The sequence below is a fragment of the Lepidochelys kempii genome, chromosome 13 (assembly GCF_965140285.1).
Source record: "Lepidochelys kempii isolate rLepKem1 chromosome 13, rLepKem1.hap1, whole genome shotgun sequence".
Classification (NCBI taxonomy): domain Eukaryota; kingdom Metazoa; phylum Chordata; order Testudines; family Cheloniidae; genus Lepidochelys; species Lepidochelys kempii.
The window spans coordinates 6,160,771-6,181,647 of record NC_136392.1 but is presented as its reverse complement, the minus strand read 5'-3'; the positions used below and the strand labels follow the sequence as shown (position 1 = coordinate 6,181,647).

Genomic DNA, 20,877 nt, shown 5'->3' with positions numbered 1-20,877 from the left:
GCAGGTTGATGAGTTCTCGGATCTCTTTGTGGGTGGTGAAGTCTCTCCACCCTATGCCCTGAATCTTTCCTAAGCGCTTGTTTTCAAAGGGATCTAGGTTTCTAGCTAACACTTTAATAAATCTTCAGCTCTCACAGCCATATGTTGGCTCTGAGGTTACATTTGAGTGGAAAATCCTCCCTTTTGTTTTGATGCCGTTTAGCTTTGATTTCCATACATTGCTGAGTTACTTGAATGCTGCGGATGCCTTTCCTATCCTTGATGTCACTTCTTTCTTGACATTTCTGTTGGCTAGTACGGTGCTGACCAGCTAACTGAGCTGTTCTACTTCCTGGATCTTTTTGCCCTCTGATACAATGTTACTGCTTGACATCTGGGTTTCAAAAATATTTGTTTTGGTGTAACTGATTTTGAGCCCTGCTTGGCCTGCTGTTTTTGCTAAAGATTCTATCTCTGTCGCTTTTGAGGGGTATTGCTCAAGTGCATGACATCAACAGCAAAGCCGAGATCTTCTAGGTGTTTGCCATCTACCCAGGCTATGTCAGTGTTTGTGCTGCTAATAATCCTTCATTATCTAGTCTGTGGCAATGCCAAACAACAGCAAAGATCGAACGCAGCCCTGCTTCACGCCAGCCTCCACACTGAACCACTCTACTATCTGGTTATTCACCCTTCCAGTGCTCTTTACATTGATGATGTTGATGACGTCAGCTGGAATTCTGTAAGACTAAAGAATATTGCACAACGTATGTCTATGCAGGCTGTCAAATGCCTTTTGAAAGTCAATGGCATTGATAATATGTTCTATGCATTGTTCTATCACAGGCCTTTGTGTGAATATCTGATCTACCCAGGATCATTTGGGCCTGTATCCAGCCTCCTCTTCTCTAAGCTTTGCATCCACCACCTGTTTCATCCTGTATAGCATCTTACTACAAAGGGTATGAGGGGTCAGCAGCATTCTCTGCTGAGCAGCCACAGTTACTGGAATGGCAGCCTGGTTTTGTTTCTATAACCATGGAGTTTGGGCTTGGTTGGTTGTTTTTTATGAGGCTAGGTGGCTGGCCTTGCACTAAACTCTCCCCGCTTTATCTGGGCATAGGAGCGGCAGCCACATCAAAGGTCACTTTATGCCATTCCGAAGCTGCTCTAACTTTATCTGGGACTGGGCAGGGCCCTGCACAGATCCAGGACACGAAGAACACAAAGGTGGGTTGCAACCACCTTTGCCCCATCTTCCATCCCTGCTCCAACCATGAGAATGCAGTAGCTCAGAATCAGGCCCAGGCCTACAATAAGCCCGAATCCTCCATGACAGGCTCACTGTCCTCTAGCTCCCTGTAGGACCTCTACACCAATACTATGCATTCCTCCCAGGGAGGCCTTGGGCCCACTAAGCAAACCAGACAGCTCCCCTTGACCCACAGTACAGCAAATTCAGCGGTCATCCTGAGCACAGCCCACGAGGCCCTTATCCCATTCATTGTGCACTCTCAACAGTAGCTGCTGCCATCCATCAAACCCACTGCTGGGCAGCAGTTCTTACCAATGACACAGAAGGGTTTGCGGGCAAATTTTAATCTTCCCCTCCAGCCCCGGTATCGACAGCAGCAACCGGCAGCCCAGATTCTCACGAAGTATTCCACACCAAACACCACGATGGTGACTATTTCCTGCATGGGAGACAATGCAATTAGTCCAAGAAGAAGGCACAGGGAAGAAAGTGTTGCAGACAGTATTCTTGTCAGCAAGTTAAGGAAGTATGGGCTGGATGAATGCACTACAAGGTGGGTAGAAAGCTGGCTAGATTGTCGGGCTCAACGGGTAGTGATCAATGGCTCCATATCTAGTTGGCAGCCGGTATCAAGTGGAGTGCCCCAAGGGTCGGTCCTGGGACCGGTTTTGTTCAATATCTTCATAAATGATCTGGAGGATGGTGTGGATTGCACTCTCAGCAAATTTGCGGATGATACTAAACTGGGAGGAGTGGTAGATATGCTGGAGGGGAGGGATAGGATACAGAAGGACCTAGACAAATTGGAGGATTGGGCCAAAAGAAATCTGATGAGGTTCAATAAGGATAAGTGCAGGGTCCTGCACTTAGGACGGAAGAACCCAATGCACAGCTACAGACTAGGGACCGAATGGCTAGGCAGCAGTTCTGCGGAAAAGGACCTAGGGGTGACAGTGGACGAGAAGCTGGATATGAGTCAGCAGTGTGCCCTTGTTGCCAAGAAGGCCAATGGCATTTTGGGATGTATAAGTAGGGGCATAGCGAGCAGATCGAGGGACGTGATCGTTCCCCTCTATTCGACATTGGTGAGGCCTCATCTGGAGTACTGTGTCCAGTTTTGGGCCCCACACTTCAAGAAGGATGTGGATAAATTGGAGAGAGTCCAACGAAGGGCAACAAAAATGATTAGGGGACTGGAACACATGACTTATGAGGAGAGGCTGAGGGAGCTGGGATTGTTTAGCCTGCAGAAGAGAAGAATGAGGGGGGATTTGATAGCTGCTTTCAACTACCTGAAAGGGGGTTCCAAAGAGGATGGCTCTAGACTGTTCTCAATTGTAGCAGATGACAGAACGAGGAGTAATGGTCTCAAGTTGCAGTGGGGGAGGTTTAGATTGGATATTAGGAAAAACTTTTTCACTAAGAGGGTGGTGAAACACTGGAATGCGTTACCTAGGGAGGTGGTAGAATCTCCTTCCTCAGAGGTTTTTAAGGTCAGGCTTGACAAAGCCCTGGCTGGGATGATTTAACTGGGAATTGGTCCTGCTTTGAGCAGGGGGTTGGACTAGATGACCTTCTGGGGTCCCTTCCAACCCTGATATTCTATGATTCTATGATTCTATGATTCAATGCGGAGGGCTGAAACAGCATCTACTAATAAAGCTCATTTTGTTCCTCACTGTTACAGTCCTTTCTGAGGAGAATTGTGACTCTGACCAAAAAAATGGAATCAAGCCACAAAACTGGGATCTGGATTCTAACAGTTCCAAAGAGATGAGACTGTGATGCAAGATAAAGATAGAGACTAATTGCTAGAGTCAGGTTAAGATCCAGATTCAGCTTTCAAATTCCTCCAAAATTTGGTGGAGGGGTTGTTATTTAGCATGGGATGCTGTGTTCAAGTCCATCCCTATTTTGAAACCTACTCCCTCATTACACAGTTGATCTTTCCCTTGGCAAGACAGTTTTAGCTCTGTAGGGAGACAAAAGTTTAGCTCTGGCCCAGAACTGACCGTTTCCTATTTTTGTCACCCGAGGGAGGTGATGGGGGAAAGAGAACTATGAGCCAGATTTTTAAAAGAGCTCAATCCATTGGGCAGTGATCAATTCTGAAAAATCTGAAGACAAGGGTCACAACAGGAGCAGCTGGAGGATAAGCACCTTATATCCTTATTTCGGTGTCTAAGTGGGACCTGAGATCTTCTGAAAATCTGGCCCAATTATCAGTGCTGAACAATTGAAAGTCTGGTCCCAAGCCCCTTGGAAAGTCTGGGCCTGTGTTCTTCTGTGTCTAAGTATATATACTGTATATATATATATATATATTGGTTTCTGAACTCTAATGGGTTAACCCAAACTACCTGAAAATCCACACCAGTCTCGACTGAGTTCCTACCCTGTTCCAACAGCCTTCTGCCTCGCCAGTTGAGACACTTCACTATTGACCTGCCGTTTGTGCCAACACACAGTTACTTTTCTCCCCACAAACAAAGATACAGAGGGAATGAGCCCACAGTGCTACAAAGCTCCGCTCGCTGTCAGTATGTTACGTTCTCTGATTTCTTCACTCATGGTGTTTACCTCACGTGGGCTGATGCTGAGTAGTACAGGACTCTCATTAAGCTTTCACTAGCTTCTGGTATCTGGTTGATGTGCGGAGTGGGAGTGGAGGACGGGAAAGGCAAAGACCGGGAGATGCGATGAATTCTGGGAGCCCTATGAAGTAAGCATCTGTGCCAACAGGAATTCTGCTACCTATCACTCAGCATGTTACCGGAAGCCAAATTGTCAGTGGAAGGCATGCCAAGCTGTTTAAGTAGTAAAACCATTCAGCTTTATGTCAGCTCAGATAAATGCAGAAATGTACAGCATGGGGAACGGAGGCAACTCACCTAGGCTGATTCTGCTGTGGTCCAATGTCAGCTTAGCCATTTAAGGCCACAATTTTAAACGGGCATCAAACCAGCTTCTAAATGCAGGCCCACAATACTGCAGGATTTTGCAATTGCAGAGAAACACACACACACACACACACATATTGAACATGCACCAGTTCAGATTTTTAAAAAAAGAAAAGAAGGACTTGTGGCACCTTAGAGACTAACCAATTTATTTGAGCATGAGCTTTCGTGAGCTACAGCTCACTTCATCGGATGCACGAAAGCTCATGCTCAAATAAATTGGTTAGTCTCTAAGGTGCCACAAGTACTCCTTTCCTTTTTGCGAATACAGACTAACACGGCTGTTACTCTGAAACCTGTCAGATTTTTAAAGTCATCCTTGACACTGTGAGTCACATTCTTTCCTCGTTTACATTGGGGCAAATCCAGATGACTTCAGATTTACACTCAGTGTAAATAATAATTGATTTTGGCCCTGTGAGTGCAGGCTAAATGCAGTATTATTGTTACCCAGACCTGAAACAGAGACAAGAAAAATTAAAGATGATTCAAAATGAACCAGGTGGCACCAGGAGCTAATACACCAGCTTAGATTTGGAGTCATATTTGTCTTTCACCTTAAGAGAAAGTGGGTATTGTTGGATCTTCAGGATTTTTACAGGTTAATACAAGCGCTCCCCATTCCTTCCAAGGGGTCTTACTCTTCAGTGCTTGCTTTTAAAGATTTACACGGCTTTGGGTTGGAAAGCATGTCAAATCCAGACAAGTGTTTGCATAGAGAAAAAATGCTTATCCCTCACTTAGAAGGCTGAATCTCTTCATGCCCCGGTGATGTCTCAGCCATAGCCTCTGCCCCATCCATCCTGAACACCACAGCTCAAATGCGTGCCATGTTTGAAAAGGCCAACATTGTTTGTTTCTTGCTCGTGCTCTGTCTTATGTTTGCAACTCCCAACTTACCAGGATGTAGAGGGCCCCTTCTGAGCTGTTCTGATACTCATCGATGGTTGAAAAGACGGATAGTACCAGGCAGGAGAAAACTAGGAGAAAACTGGATGACACAAAGAAAAGGAGAGAAAAAATAATGCCAGTCTTTAGAGTGTACATTTTGAGTAGTTCATCGAGCTATTTAACCTATATCACACTTTCAAATATTCCAGACAATGCTATTTTAGTAGCACTGTCCCTCTTTATAAAAGTGGTCTCTAACAGATCGTCAGTGGAATATTTGACCTGTGCTCCCCAGACATTCTTAAATGGGTAAGTCATTGATGAAATCCCGCAGTTTGTTGCAAGCATGCAACTTGAGCCGAATGTGGCTCCACAAAATATGATCCAAGTTCTCATTTAACGGCTATTAGAAAAGTGTGTGCACTGGGTAATTCCCCAGTTACCTCACTTTACTTGACCAAATGAAATTGTTGCAAGTTTTGATAGCAATTGCATGGGAAGTAACTGTGAAATAAGTGCATATCACCACTGTATATGCCAGGCAAATACATTTCCATATATATTCCCATGGCAATTATGTACTCCTGCACAATTTCTCAGTTATTATATTACTCACAAATTAATTCAAAATGTCTGCCGTGTCACACGTTTTTAGCTCTTCAGAAAGAACTTTGGTTTAGGAAACAAAACAAAAAGACCTCTGATTAACCTCTGATTAATTTTTTAAGGCCAAATAGGCCTGTGCAAAAGGGCAAATTTGGCTATTAAAATTCAATTCTGTTCTCAGGTATGCCAGTATAGACCAAGTTTCATCCCACCGAAGTGAACAGAATAACTCCAGATTCACACCAGCCTCAGTGAGAGCAGACTGTGGCCCTCAACCTATCCCTACAGAGCTCAGTATTACAGCCTGGGGTAAACTGGTTTGGGTGGGACTGGAGAATGAACAGTCAAAATTTTCACTTATCCCTTGAACTGAATTCAAATCTTTTCCCCCATGTTTGAACAGCAGCCAAAAGCAAACAAATGTTAGAATGCACAAAATACTACTGAAAATATTATGATGCCATTACATAATTGAATTGTACACCCTCATTGAGATTACTGTGTTCAGGTCTGGGGCACCTCATTCCAAATGACGTACAGCAGAAACGGCATGAAAAGATTTCCAGTGACTGAAAAAGATTAGGGCTGCTTAGAGAGGAGGCTAATAGGGAGGGCTGACATGATAAAGGTATACAATATAAACACTCTAGAGAAGGTAAATCAGGTGTTCCTATTTACCCTTTTTCAGGTCACCAATAGAAGTGGATATGCAATTAAACTGAATTGCAATAAATGTAATATGATGCAAATTTAACCTGTGGAATTCACTGCCACAGGATATTAGGATAAAAAATGGAAGGGATATCAATCCTCACGGATCAGGGCATAAGCAAATCAGTAATTGTGAGAGTCACAAAGAAATTTCCCTAGGACAGGTTATCTTACACTTGTCCATTACTCTGGATTCTGAAACATCTGGTCTTGGCCACCATCAGAGACAGACTGTTCTATCTATAAGGAGGAGTCCTTGTGGCACCTTAGAGACTAACACATTTATTTGGGCATAAGCTCCATCAGACGCATGAAGTGAAAATACAGGAGCTGAAACCTATTCTATATTAGGGTTCTCTACTGCTAATAGTATCTGAGCGCCTACTGCTCTGATATGGGATGGCAGTTCCTTTGTTCCTATGGTGGAAAAAGACCCAGCTTTCCTCTCTTCCAAAACAGATGCTTCTCCTCCTTCACAGCCTTCCAGTAACATTAAAGGGAACCATGTGGCTAAATCCTTGCATCTCGCACGGCATATTTAACACTGAATCTTACTTTCGCACACTTCTCTGTCCTGTTTGCTTTTCACTGGGGAGTGAACTTTCTCTCTGTGAGAATGAAGAATTAATCCCGCTGGCTGGCAGCAGGTTTGGTGCCATGCCTGGGGGAGGAGGGAGAGGAGAAAAGCAGTATGCTAATGATGGAGAAACCTTTCCCTAGAGGTGTCACAATTCATTAACCCCACTGATACAACCCCACAAACCCCAGGGAAACTAAAGGGATGGGAGAGTTAAAAGGCCAAAGGCACTGGGAGACTATGGGGGCAAGACACACAATCCACTTTCAGGCTAAAACATTAGCAAGCCACTAATAATTCAAAGGCGTTTAATGGCAACCTCATGCTTTGTACGGCCCATACATGTTGGCAAGTCAGCACCAATGGAGGTTACAAATACCCGCCAGTTTTTTGAAGAGATAATGTGGCCTGCAGGCGCACTGTATTATAGCTGGATAATGTATAATATATATTAGCTATCTACAGAAACTATTGATATTATTATGATTTATTTGTATTGCAACAGTGCCTAGGAACGTCAATCTCTGTGTATATAAATCTCCCCACTGTATTTTCCACTGAAAGCATCCAATGAAGTGAGCTGTAGCTCATGAAAGCTTATGCTCCAATAAATTTGTTAGTCTCTAAGGTGCCACAAGTCCTCCTTTTCTTTTTGCAAATACAGACTAACATGGCTGCTACTCTGAAACCAATCACAGAGCAATGTCCCATTGTGTTAGGTGTTGTACAGACATGTAACAAGGAAGACAGACCTTACCCTGGCCAGCTCGCAATCTGAATGACAGACTGGATTCAACAGGTGGATGAAAAAGACAAGCTGAGTGGGGGAAGATAAGGTGACAATAAAAATAACTGATCAGAAAAGATACCCCATGGTGCCTTTTTGTATAGAGACTAGAAGTGAAAAACTAGGGTAAAAATACACCGTTCAAAATAATGTCAAGAGGATTTTTAAAAATGGTGAGGAATAGTTAATAAGAATATGATTCCGTAGAGTACAGCATCTTTCTCTGAAAGAGCTTAATTCATTTTACAAATATTGACAAATTAATCCTCCATGTGAGAGAAGGGTAGTGTTATTGCCAGTGTTCACGGGGTAAACTGAGGCACAAAGGAGTTATTTCAGCGGTTCTCAAACTGGGGGTCAGGACCCCTCAGGGGGTCATGAGGTTATTACATTGGGGGCCGCGAGCTGTCAGCCTCCACCCCAAACCCCACATTGCATCCAGCATTTATAATGGGGTTAAATATATTTAAACGTGCTTTTAATTTATACGCAGGGGTCACACTCAGGCTTGCTATGTGAAAGGGGTCACCAGTACAAAAGTTTGAGAACTACTGAGTTACATGGTTGTCACATATCAACCTCACCAGTGATACTACCCAGGAGTCCTGCCTCACAATCGACGTCTGTAACTACTAGAGACCATTTTCCCCTATAACATTAATTGAATATCTAGGTTTATCTGCAAAAACTAAAGACGATTACTCTGTATTTGTACAGTACCTAACACAATCTGGAGCCATTCTTGGTTGGCCCTTAGCCACTACCATAAGAAACATGATTAATTAATTAATTAACAAGTGTAAAAATAGCACTTTGGGCAAAGCCTACGAACGCTTAAACCCAGGGCAAAACTCCCATTTACTTCAATAAGACCTGGACTTGGTCTTTTGATACTCAGTTAGCCTCGCCAGTGAGAGCTGGCAGGATTGTGGAATGTTCACGGGATGAGGTTAAGAACCTGCAGATACGGTGCTGTCAATAAAGCAGTTTCACGATTCCTCCTCCCCATCTCACACACACTGCAAATGAATGGAGGATCTTCATCATCCCTCCTGGAGAATGCAAAGATTAATAGGCCCAATGGAAGATCAGAGCTGATGATGTCCTAGCTGGAGAAGATGGCTGCTATGTTTTCATTTGCACTGTGAAAGTGAGGGGCTGACTGCACTGGCTTTAGCAAGGCATATTACCAGCAGGCATTGTACTAGCTTCCTCCACAGTGCTGTCCAAAACTATGTCCTGACCTAGACCACAACCTGTTTAACCCAGTCCTACGCCTCCCCTGAGTAAAGAACGCTGGCCGCGCATAACTGAATAGTGGACCGCCAACCACTAGAGGCTTGGACAAGAACGCTAGTAAACTCATCCCTGGGGTAACCTCATTGACTTCACTGGCCTACTTGCTTTTTAAAGGTGTTCAGAATGTGGATGCAGATCTCTCAGTTAAGAGGCTCTGTGGACCAGCCCTGTGTACTACTTCATCCAGCATCTCTGTTGCTTTCCATGAAAATTATGGGTGAGGTTTTCAAAAACACCTAAATGATGTAAGAGAACATGGATGGCTCAGTGGTTGGGGCCCTGGCCTAAGTCTTGAGAGACCCGGGTTTTAGTCCCTGCTCTGCCACAGATTTCCTATGTGACCTTAACTAAGTCCCTTAGCCTTTCTGTGCCTCAGTTCCCCTCCTGGAAAATGGGGGCAATCGCATCACTCTACATCCCAAGGGCATCATGTGGATCAATACATTAAAGACTGTGAGGGGCTCTGGTGAGGGGGGGCATGTGACTATCTGAAATCGACAGACGTCCCATTGGCTTCCACTGGGACTCGTGTTCTTCATGCAATTAAGCACTTCTGAAAATCCTGCCCCATCTGGATTCTCTGAGATGGGTAGTGAGGTGAGGAGCATTTTACCACTCAGCCTCCAGTTTAGATCCAGCCCACAGGAGCGAGAAGTATTATCAAGCGCGCAGTATTACCATCCAGTGGCTCTTTGGTGGCCTAGGAGAAACAAGGTGGTCTCCGTCTAATTCCTAGTGGTCAAACACCTACAAATCCAAAATCCACTCTTCGGATTGGCATCCTCACGAGCACTCTCAGCAGAGAAATGCCAGGGATGAACAGGGCCCTGGTTCCAGCAATCTTGTCACCCAGGGATCTGTGAATCAAGGCAGGACTTCTGTCTCCGAGGCTGTCTGTTTTGTACTTTTTTCAAGTACTAGGTGCACTAAAACCAATTAAAAGACAGAAAGAGAATGACCCTGACTCTATTGCCTGAGCACATAATGAAATCTCAGGCTATTCGGACGCCTTGTTAAGAAGATATGTGGCATCAAATCACGAACCAAACGGGTATCAGTCAGTCAGCAGCAACAAGAACTGGCTCAAACAAGATGAGTGAAATTAATTTACTGACAATATATTTAAAATACACTAAAGGACGCCGGCTCGGAGAGAAACGAAAAGCCTGCACTCTGTAAAAACATTCAATAATTCATCCCGCTGGCTCCGCTTGATGCCGCTGCAAATTGAATTTTGACTATTTCTAAGACTATGTTCGTTTGGGGATTAGCGTTAGCTTATGCTACAAAGAAAATGTGTTTTGTTCCACAGAACTCAACCGACGCCACAGATCTCTAGCCTCGCACTGGCCATAAACATGACAGCAACAAGTCCAGGTGGGACAGAATTACAGTATTTATTTGAACCCTGGTATACGACGAAAACTTGCGGCCTCCTGTAGGGTGACAGCCATCCAGAGAAACCTCAATAATGCTGCATTTTCGTGAACACAGGCCCTATCCCGGCAGATGTCGTGCAGTGACTGTGAAGACACGGACAGGATCCAATATATGCTTGTTCACTATGGAATCCTTTCTATGACATCACGTTCAGCGCACAAAGCCTGAGACAATGAGGGTGAGTAACTGACTAGCCATTCTCTCCTTATGGCCCGCAGGGGCCTGTCTAAACAGTGGCTCTTGGCAACCACAGCTAACACACCTGTGACTTCCATGTCACTCAGCAGGAGCTTCAGGTGTGCAGCACCTCTCAGGGTCTGATCCCAAGTATTTTCTTCTAGTTTATGTATCTTTGGGAGTGCTCAGCATTGGAGCCCTGAGTTCAAATTCTGAGCTCAGTCACAAGTGAAAGTAACAACAGTTCCATTTTAGCGCCTGTCCCCATCGAAAAAGCATCATGTCACTAAGCACAGCTGGGAGATGGTGCTGCAGATCAGGAAGGACGCCCCAGCCTCTGCCCCTAGTGCTCTGAGCAGCAAGGGCGTGCTTAACCACAACCTCGCCTTGGGTGGAGAGTGAGGTTTAAGGTAAGAACGTTTAGTGCCAAAAGCATGAGCCTCCATCACTTTAGCTAAAGAACTAAAACTATTCGCTGGAAACATCAAATAATCCTGTCAACACAGGGACCAGCCTCTGGAGAGGGGGAAGAACCAGACTCACACCTTATATTTCTAGGAACTCCGCTTATCTTTGCTGCTAGCTCTGGCAGATGGGCACAGCCAAGCGTGGCTCCCTGCGATGGAGGCAGATGCAGATAACCAATCAAATAAATCAGAAAGGACGATGAGATCTTCTTATAGACGTGCATGTTCACCAGATTATCCAAAATCCTGGGCTGCAGAACTCAGGGTGTCTGTATGAGGAAGAGCCAGCCCCAGTGTCTCTCTTCCCGGGTAGTCTCTTTAAACCTAACTAACCATTGTGACTCATCCCTTGGGCTACCCATGGCTACAGCACAGAGGGGAGTCCTCCGGGCACCACGCACCAAGAAAGCAGTGTCCTTGGCCAGTAACATACGAGGCTCATGGGAAGTTGATGGGGTCCAGTCACAGGATTCATCTCCACAGTGAATCAACCCAGGCGGGTAGGCAGCTGTGCTCTGAGGCCATCCCTCTCTTTCTACAGTGGAGAGAGGGTGGGAGGATCTGACTGGGTGTCTGGGGGATCCGTCTGAGAGCTGCTCCCCCCGACCGTCTCCTACCCAATTCCCATCTCTCTCTCCTCTTCCAGCTCAGCATATTTTGGGCAGGCGTTGGGGTGGAGATGAGGCTTAGGACCCTCACCCCACTGAGCAAGCTGCATTGCTCTAAGGTAGCCAGCTAGCTCTTGTTCCTAAATGGAGTTATAGAGCAGGCCTGCACGGCCACACTGGGAAGGTCGGCTACAGTTCTGCCCAGCAGGCCCAGTGGGATTGACAATCAAACCCGTCACCCCCATTGACCACACTCCGCATGGCCTGGACAGCAGCACGAGGTGTTTAGCCACTGCCGTTACAAACACAAATGGTGTAAGAATCAGTACGGAAGACACCCACAGCGGAATGGGGGACAATGGAAGGAGCACTCGGCGCTACGCTTTCCCCGTCCAGTAGGCGTGTGGGGATGCTCTTTAGCCACACATGAAATGTTCCAGCCACTGGTGAGCCCGGGGTAGAACATCACTGTGGAGTGAGACCTGCTCCCCAGAGGGACTTGCTGCTGACCTTTGCTACGGCTGCTAAACCCAATCCAGGACCCTTTGCCCCTCTGTGTTTTACAGTGAATCCTCCACAGAAGAGGCCACTGATTTGCTGCAGAGGTAGCCACAGTTTTACTGGGGGACCACATATGAGTTAGCCATCCTGCCAGCATGCTGAATGGCACCTGGTAGAGCACTCAGGTCCACAACCCGGTCTCTCCGTAGCCAGTCTAGCAGGCAAGCAGGCAGCCACCTGAGTCCACTTGCTCTTGATTTCCCCCCCTTGACAAAGCAGAAATAACAGAGCAATTCAGCCTATGAGGGAGTGTGGGAAGGGAACCACAGTGGGCTGAGACACAAAGAGCAAGTGGCCTGTGGCTGCATGATGCATCAGCAGGAGGGAAGCTGAAAGAAGCAGCAATCTGGAGTAGCCGCAGCTCCGAGTTGCAATCAATAGATGTGGTGCTACCCATGTGCCAAAGAGCTTTGACCCTTTGGATCTCAGAGTCTCAGCATTTGGAAACAAGGCTCCAGCCCCCAGGCCTTCAGCTTGCCAAACTCAAGCAGCTTCTGGTTATTAGGCTCGATTCTCTCGTGCCTTGTCAGGTGTGCCATCAGTTACAGCTGTGCAAAGTGGGTGTAAAATGCTACCATTCTGATTTTGCAGGATCTGGCCCAGGGTGTCCCTAAGATGTTTTCTCTTCCGCAGTGGATATTGATTCCCGGATCAGCTCACCGTTGTTGAGATGAACTGCTCTGGCCTCAAGTGACTCACCCTGTTGCACAAATGCTCCTGGAGTAAAACTGTTTTCTGACTGCACAAAGCCAGGTTATTCCCGGTTCGTGCAAGGAACTCCACAGGAGTAGGGATACTCGACTGGCACATCTCCAACCCACAGGAAAGGAATCAGAGTACAGCACATCCCCTCCGTGGCTACTGCCTCTCCATAAACCCCTGCGTAATGTATTGGGGCCACTGGAATATCCCCTGACCTGCCCAGGGTCCACCCCAACTGACCTGTACATCCCTGTCTATTCAAGGATACTCAAAGCCCTGCTTCATGCCTTAAGTGGGGCCTAAGGGGTATGAAAGGCTTTGTATGGAGGCTCCAGACCTGGTGAATTTCTCCCTTTGAGACTAGCTGCTAGAGAGAAAGAAGAGCTCAGGTCCCATAGATGAGGAGAAATGAAGGTGCAAACGTACAAACAGGCCAGGACTTCAGTGCTAAGGACAACACTCAGAGGAAAGGCTGTATTACCATTCAGAGTCAGGAGCTAGGGGCCAGTAGTTGCTGGTGGTGGATTTCATCTTCACCCAAAGCTTAAAGTAGGAAAACAAAAGTAACGTTGCAAAGCTAGGAAGCATCACTGGGTAACATATGAGGTTCAGCACAGCGGGACAGTTTCTGAGTTAAAGGGACATTGGCAAGACAGGCCTGATTTGGACACCCCAGCTGCACTTTGGTTTTCAGGAACACAATTCACATAACCCCAGTGCTTTCCCTGTGCACAAAGATGGGGCAAACCGGCAGAGTAAAGGGGTGACGTGTAAGAAGCACACACTGAACTGGAGAGGAACTTAGTATCCTGGGCTTGTCATTGGCGAGTCAGTTGGATTTTAACTTCTGCAGCAACTTAATTACAGTCGCTGCACCAGTTCCATTAAGGGCACTGGAAACAAGCAGCCCCATGGAACTCTGGGTAAAAGGGACACCAGCAGGCTCATTTGTCTCAAAAAATCCTACAGAAATGCACTATTCATGGTAAGTCCTTGTAAAGTTTCCAACAGATGGTGCTCGTTGGCACTGACTACGGCTTCTGTTATGAACCACTCTGATATTCTTTCCTTCGCTATTAACCACTGGTGTTGGCCCCTGGCCCTGCTCCAAATAAGGGTAGGAAATCAATCAGATTTCCCCACCCCTCTGTAAGCCTCCTGGGCTAATGGCACTTCACTGGACAAGCAAACAAAGCTCTGAGTGTACACAGGAATGCATTGCCCAAGTGAGGACGGAGTGTCCAGAGGACCACGACCAAACCCATGGCTTTAAAAAAAGCAGGTGACATGAGCACACTCTAAGTCACATTCCATATCCTGATGCAAATCACATCTGACCTTGGCTATGAAGCTTGGGGGCTTGCAACAAGTGAAACTCCTCAGGCCCCAAGAGGTTCTTTTCATCCCTAAGGGAGCCCTCTCAGTGCTGGCAGAAGCATTGTGAGAGAGAGTTGCCCAGCACTGATTCTTTAGAGGCTGATTAAGGAGTAGAAGCATGGGCAGACTATGAGGAAGAGCTGTACGATCCTCCCTAGCCAGAAAAACTCCACACTAGTTTTTTTCCCCCCAAAACTTGCCATGGAGCCGACCCAAGAGCAGAGCCAGAGTAATTCCTCAGCAGGTAATAGCTTCCCGCAGTACTCGAGCTATTTCCAAAGATTTGGAGTCTGCCAGGAGATTTATAGCTACTCATCTCATGTACATGGAACAACCCCCTTGAAGTGACAGATTGTAACAGAGAAGCCAATCAAGCATTACAGAGTGAAAGAAATCAATCAGTCTGGCTCAGCCAACCCTATTTGTGGCCTGGCCTAGATTTTGCTGCAAAGACCTACTTTGGAGAAAGAGAAAGAAAGAAAGAAAGAAAGAAAGAAAGAAAGAAAGAAAGAAAGAAAGAAAGAACTTACAGGGCCTGGTTAGTGAACAAGGAGGTGGGCTACATTTTTGATAGCTTTATTGAGGACATTGATAACATGATACGAACACACACACACAAATCATTTTGCCCACCTAAGGCCGCCACCTCTGCTGGACCTAGGAAGATGGCAGCTGTTTTAACGACAAGCCCCAGGGAGAAAAGAATGCTGTGGCCTGTTGCAATAGCATTTTTGTCAGTTATATTTGTCATCTGCAATTGTTCCCTGCTAGGCATGGAAAAAAAGGAAGACCTGTATCTGTACAAGTACCAAGGGGCTGAGTTGTAAATATAATTCAGTGTGCGCCATTACTGGACAGGAGGCACAAAGAAGACACAGCCCATGTGTACAGAAACGACAAGTGATCTTTCCTTTGCGCCTGCAAAGCGGATGTGCAAATGAGGTGCCTTGCTGTAGGGGTGTTGCTGAGTGTTGGTGATGGTGCAGCCATGTGGGCGAGGGCGGCTGCCATGGGACACTGGTACTGAAGGGTGCTGGGGCTGGTTGAGGCTGGTGCAGGAGGCGAGGCTGGGTAGAGAGGGCTCCTTTTCCTCCACCCTCTCCTCCACCACTCAGCCTCTTGAAGAGGTGCGGAGTGTGGCATCAGCGGGGGAGGGAAGGGACCGTGAGGAGCTGCAACCGAGCATGATTAGGGTAGAAGTGAGGCAGGGAGTGAGAGGAGCTGGGGCAGCAGCAGGAAGAGGGAGGGAGCGAGTAGTTTCTTTCATCCCCTTCACTGACACCTCCTGAGACCTCCCCTCCATGGGAGTTTGCTGCTTTTCTTTTTTTTCTTTTCTCCACCCATGGGGTGCTGCAAACCAGCCCAGCCCCTGTGCATCCGGCCCCAGAGTGGAGATCTCTCAGGCCTATCTTTCCCCTTTGGATGCATGGGTACAGAATGCAGCATGCATTCCTTTACACGACAAAAGGAAATATGCAGAACTGCTGCCGTTCCCATCAGTCCCCAGCTGCGTCTCTGACATCCGAAGACGAGAGTGAGATGGGAGATGTGATTACTCTGCTCGCTGACAGTGAACAGTCTCCTTAGTGTTATAATTGATGTGAGCTATAGACACAGGTGCTTGCTGGTAAGCGTTCCCCTGGGCTCCGGTTGCCATGGAGCCCAATTAAGAACTGATGCTGATGACACTACCAGGTCCAACATTAATTACAGCATTGCCACGTCTCTGCACTATGTGGAAGGCTGCAGGAAAGACACTGGCAGTCTGATGGCCAGGCTACTTCCTGTTCTCAGCTCCATCGGTTCTATTCATCGCTGAAGTTCCACAAGCAAAATTCCCTCGCATGGACCAGAAACCATAAACCCCAGAAATACAGGGTCCACCAGGAACAAGAGCAAGACACAGTACCTCGTGATTGGTACAATTGTTAGCAGCAAGGCTGAATAGTTGTGCCATCAAGGAAATGGCTTTCTTTCTTTCTTTCTTTCTTTCTTTCTTTCTTTCTTTCTTTCTTTCTTTCTTTCTTTCTTTCTTTCTTTCTTTCTTTCTTTCTTTCAGAGGCTGTAACAGAAGAGCTGGCCCTTTAAAGGCAAAGTACCACCATCTCCTCCATTAAAGGGTCTTTTAAGGGATTCTGAGAACATGCTGACTGAGAGACAGGCCTGCTGGGATACAGAAGAGGCAGCCTTTCCCTCAGGGGGAGAGATTGTCTCTCCATTGGGACCATAAAGAGCTGGCAGAAGGGGTGGAAGAGGGGCTATAACCAGAAACTGGTGAGCAGCACAAGGGCAGCCTGAAAAGGGCAATGCAGACCCTTGCAGGCAAGGGACGATGGAACTCTCTGCAAACCACAGGGCTGTGGGAAGAAGGGTTATTTGCAGTCCCTAGGGAGAGAGTGGTGAGTGGAACGACTACTAAGCCCTGTAGTGGTAGGAAATGCTAGAACGCCTGTGCAGCCTTAATTCAGCCCTCTTTGTGTAGGTTTTACTATCCACCCTTTAATTCCATAATCTCCCTTTTTTCCCCCACAGGACCCCTGCCTCATTCAGTGTGCACAGGCTGGCCCTGCTCTGGAGATGCATCAGGGCTGTGTAGTGAAGGAGAGTGTTGTCTGTAGGACCCCTTCCTTATTCGCTATAGAAGTTGGAAGGTTTGTAGTGGGAAGGCAGGAAGAGAAAGGACGGTCGCATGGTTAAGGCAAACTGCCACCCTGGAGGATTGGATTCTATCCCTATCTCTGCTACCGAGTTCCTACAGGATATGCTGAGCAAGCCACTTAAGTCAAACTTTACACGGGTTCCTCATTTCCTGGGGGCCCAACTTGAGGCCCTTGGGATCTGATTTGTAGAGGCTCTGGCCACTCACAGCTGCATCTACGTTCAATACATTATTAATAAGCACCAAAATACAGCACTGTCTGCATAAGAGAATGTCAATGAGCGGGTGTCCTGACTTTCCAAAAGCAATGCCCTAATATAAAATAGTCCTCAAAATACCATCCTGGACTAGGGCTTCTAAGCATTAGCACTGCACAATTAAGAATAATATAATCCTTACTGGATTTAACAGGCAACCACCTAGTATAACTTAACTGCCATGGAATGATGCTGATCTCACCAGATGGAGGATAAAAAGTGCCTCCCCAATATGGTAGAGGGGAGAAACAGCTCTTAGGAGGACTCCATTTCTAAGCATTAAGATGGTTCTGTTCCCACTCCACTCACACAGATAGAAAATCTGGAGAACCATAATTTTTGAGCCTGGTTTAATTTTGCCTAACCCACCATGACAATACAGGAAAGGGCAAAGGACAGAAATGGATAGCTAGGGAAAGGGAACTGAACCAGCAAAGGGTGTGGAAATTGGAAAGAAATCTAATTTTTAAAGCAATACATCAAATCAGAGCCAATTATCTCTGCAGCCCTGACTCTGGGTAACGTTAACATGCAACAAGGAACGTTAATTTGAAATTCATTGGAGGTGGCCTCATTAAAGGTGCCAGTTCTGGTTAGAATTATGGAGAAGACAGTATCCTTCTCCAGAACAGGGGGTCGCAAGGCCCTGCAGGATGTTATCAATGGAGGTAGCAGTATTGGCTTGCTCTCACATGCAGAGATGAATATTTATCAGCAGGGCTATATAAGAGAGATGTATTATTTATTTATTTATTATTATTATTGCTACCTGTAGAACTAAAGCTGCTTGTAGGATGCAAAGCTCAGATCTGGTGAAACTCTCTGCAGCGCAGGAGTACTCCGATATGGGGTCATGGTTTTGAACCTATTTTTAAGGCAAGTGTGGACTGGTGGGTTAGAACGCTGGCCTGGAAGTAAGGAGATCTGGGTTCCATTGCTGGCTCTGCTGTGTAACACTGGGCAAACGGTTTCACCTCTCTGTGCCTTGCTCTACCCATTGTCTGTCTTCTCTGCTCAGACTGTAACTTCTTCAAGACAAGGTACATCTCCTGCTGCAGTTGTACAGTGCCAGGCACCATGAAGCCCCAACTTAGATGGGTCCTCTAGGTGTTCCTGTCACAGAAATAACTAATAATAATGACAACTCCAAAGTCCGCTGAAATCAATGCATGTCTGTCCAAGAGAGATCCACATGCTATGTTAAAACAACGTTGCAAACTGACAATTGACCAGCCCTGGCACAAAATCTGCTTGCCACTCTGATTCATGATGATTAATGATAATGAAACATATGTTGTATTTAATGTACCCTCTCTGGAAAAAATAAATAAAATAAAGCTACTTGCCCCCAAGATGAGTGAAAAGATTTTTCCAAGGCTATATTAATGAATCACTGAAAAGCGAAAAAACAGACCTGCTTCTAAAGAGGTATGTACTTGTGACTCCTCTGAATCTAAACACCTCTTTTTCACAACAATAAAAAGTCCATCAATTTTGTTGCTGAACTAATTTTTTCATAAATAACCACTGTTAACATAGGTCCTACAGAAATGCGGTACCATGCACCTGTGCTCCCTGTGGTGATGCACCCACCATATCATTTTTACCATATAGTTATAAAATAAATCAGTTGGAATATAAATATTGTACTTACATTTCTGTGTATAGTATATAGAGCAGTATAAACAAATCATTGTATGACATTTTAGTTTGTACTGACTTCGTTAGTGCTTTTTATGTAGCCTGTTGTAAAACTAGACAAATATCTAGCTGAGTTGATGTACCCCCTGGAAGACCTCTGCGTCCCCCCAAGGATATGTGTACCCCTGCTTGAGAACCACTGTCTTTAAACAACAGGAGAAGAGAAAATTGGAAGGGAAAAAGCATTTTGTTTTATGGCATTTTAGAGCCATACAATAGAGAATAAAAATAAATTTCAAAATATTTTTAAAGGACTTGACAATGGTCTTTGGGGAAATAAACTAAACACTAACTGTTGTATTACAATAAAACTAAAATGATTACTGGCAATGTGCCAGTAATTCTGTGCTGTGATCTCCGGAAACTGCTGACTTTAAAGGAATTCAAGATGTAGTGTAAACTGAAGGCTATGCAAATGCACCCCTGACAATAAACCAAGGTGAAATGGCATTTACATTTAAGGTGACCAGAGCTTGTAAAACCCCATTTAATACCCGGAAAGCCTCATTACAAGTACCAAGTACCAGAGGCATTTACAGCTACATTTTAATCATCTGGAGCTCTGATGAGAACCCTGAAGATGGTATGATTTTACGCAAAGAGGTCGAGTTTTTCACCTATTTCCTGCAATTCTTTAGCCGCAGGAGTAGTCCAAATTCACATGAGTAATCTCAGCATCCCTTAAAATCTGGCCACTTAATTTAGATGCACAAACATGAATGTAAGTGCCAGATTTTAGGCTCCCATGTTTGAAAATTCAGGAAGCACCTGAATTTCTGGGAGCTCTGGAGGTCTTTCTAAAAGCTTCTCTCTAGCTCAACCATGAGTCACTGGACCTGATGAAGAAATCACTGGGGAATGTTCTAACGCCTGTGTTAGGCAAGAGGTTGAGCTAGATGATCTCAGTCATCCCTTCTATGACTCTAAACCCAAACCCAACTCCAAACCCTATGAGATCCATGTATCACCAGTAATGGATGGAAGGAAAGCAAGAGGATTACGGATGAAACTAATAAAAAATAGCTTAAACCTTTATCTATCCCCCAAACAAAGCCTACTTCTCCAGCTTTGCACAAGGCCAAAAAAGGATCCATTCCCTTTTCCCAACACCCACCATGACTGTGGCCTCCTTCTCCCTCCATCCATTAAGACTCAGATCTTTCTTGCCTTCCCTTTTGCCCTCCAGAACGACCCCGATCTTCCTCCTTTCCAACCTGCGGTCTTCTAAGCAGTAATAAGAGCCACCTGTGTCAATGACCTAGGAAGTGGCAGGGAACAGACTTGCTTGTTTGGACAGGTCCAGTTACCTTGTTGAACTAATGCACTTAGAGTGAGTTGAGTCCTGCTGAAAGTTACCGAAGCGCCAAACAAATACAGCTTCTGTGGCAAGAAGAGCTGGCAAGACGAAAGAATGATTTTCATGGTTTATAAACTTTTAAATAGCTAAATCTGTAAGCAGAAGCCTGCTTGGATTAATGTTCGCATTTTCTGTTCCATCCGAGCATATTTCATATCCTGTCAGCTGACAGCCTCAGATAAAAGGTGGTCTGTAAATACAAAGCCCTGAGTATTATGAATGACAGCGCATAAAGTGGGAAGTGTAATATCTACAGAGTCCTATAAAAGGGACAACTTCTGGTCACAGCCTGAACATCTGGGCTGTTCTCTGGGGAAGTCCATAAGGGGGAGGTTGGGCTGGAAATCTCCAACTTGCAGAGGGGAATCCCTGCACAACGCAAGCAATATGGCTGCCCTATGGATGGTCCTCTGGATACTGCTGGGTGGGGCAGCAACCATTCCCCTTGGACACAATGGAATCATGTTGCAACAGTGAAAGCAGACTGCAGTCAGTGCTGTCCGCAG

The 20,877-nt window shown here is 45.8% G+C and overlaps 1 protein-coding gene across 17 annotated transcripts in view; it reads right to left on the bottom strand.

Annotated features, from left to right (window-relative positions):
* KCNQ2 (potassium voltage-gated channel subfamily Q member 2) overlaps nucleotides 1–20,877 on the bottom strand; it is a 124,359-nt gene that overhangs the window by 74,009 nt on the left and 29,473 nt on the right. For all 17 annotated transcript variants that reach the window (XM_078848331.1, XM_078848340.1, XM_073309034.2 and 14 more), the window contains exons 2-3: nucleotides 5,095–5,185; nucleotides 1,547–1,673 (exon numbers count right to left, since the gene is read on the bottom strand). In XM_078848331.1, coding sequence (XP_078704457.1) covers nucleotides 1,547–1,673; nucleotides 5,095–5,185 — 218 coding nt within the window. The remainder of the gene's footprint in view (nucleotides 1–1,546; nucleotides 1,674–5,094; nucleotides 5,186–20,877) is intronic.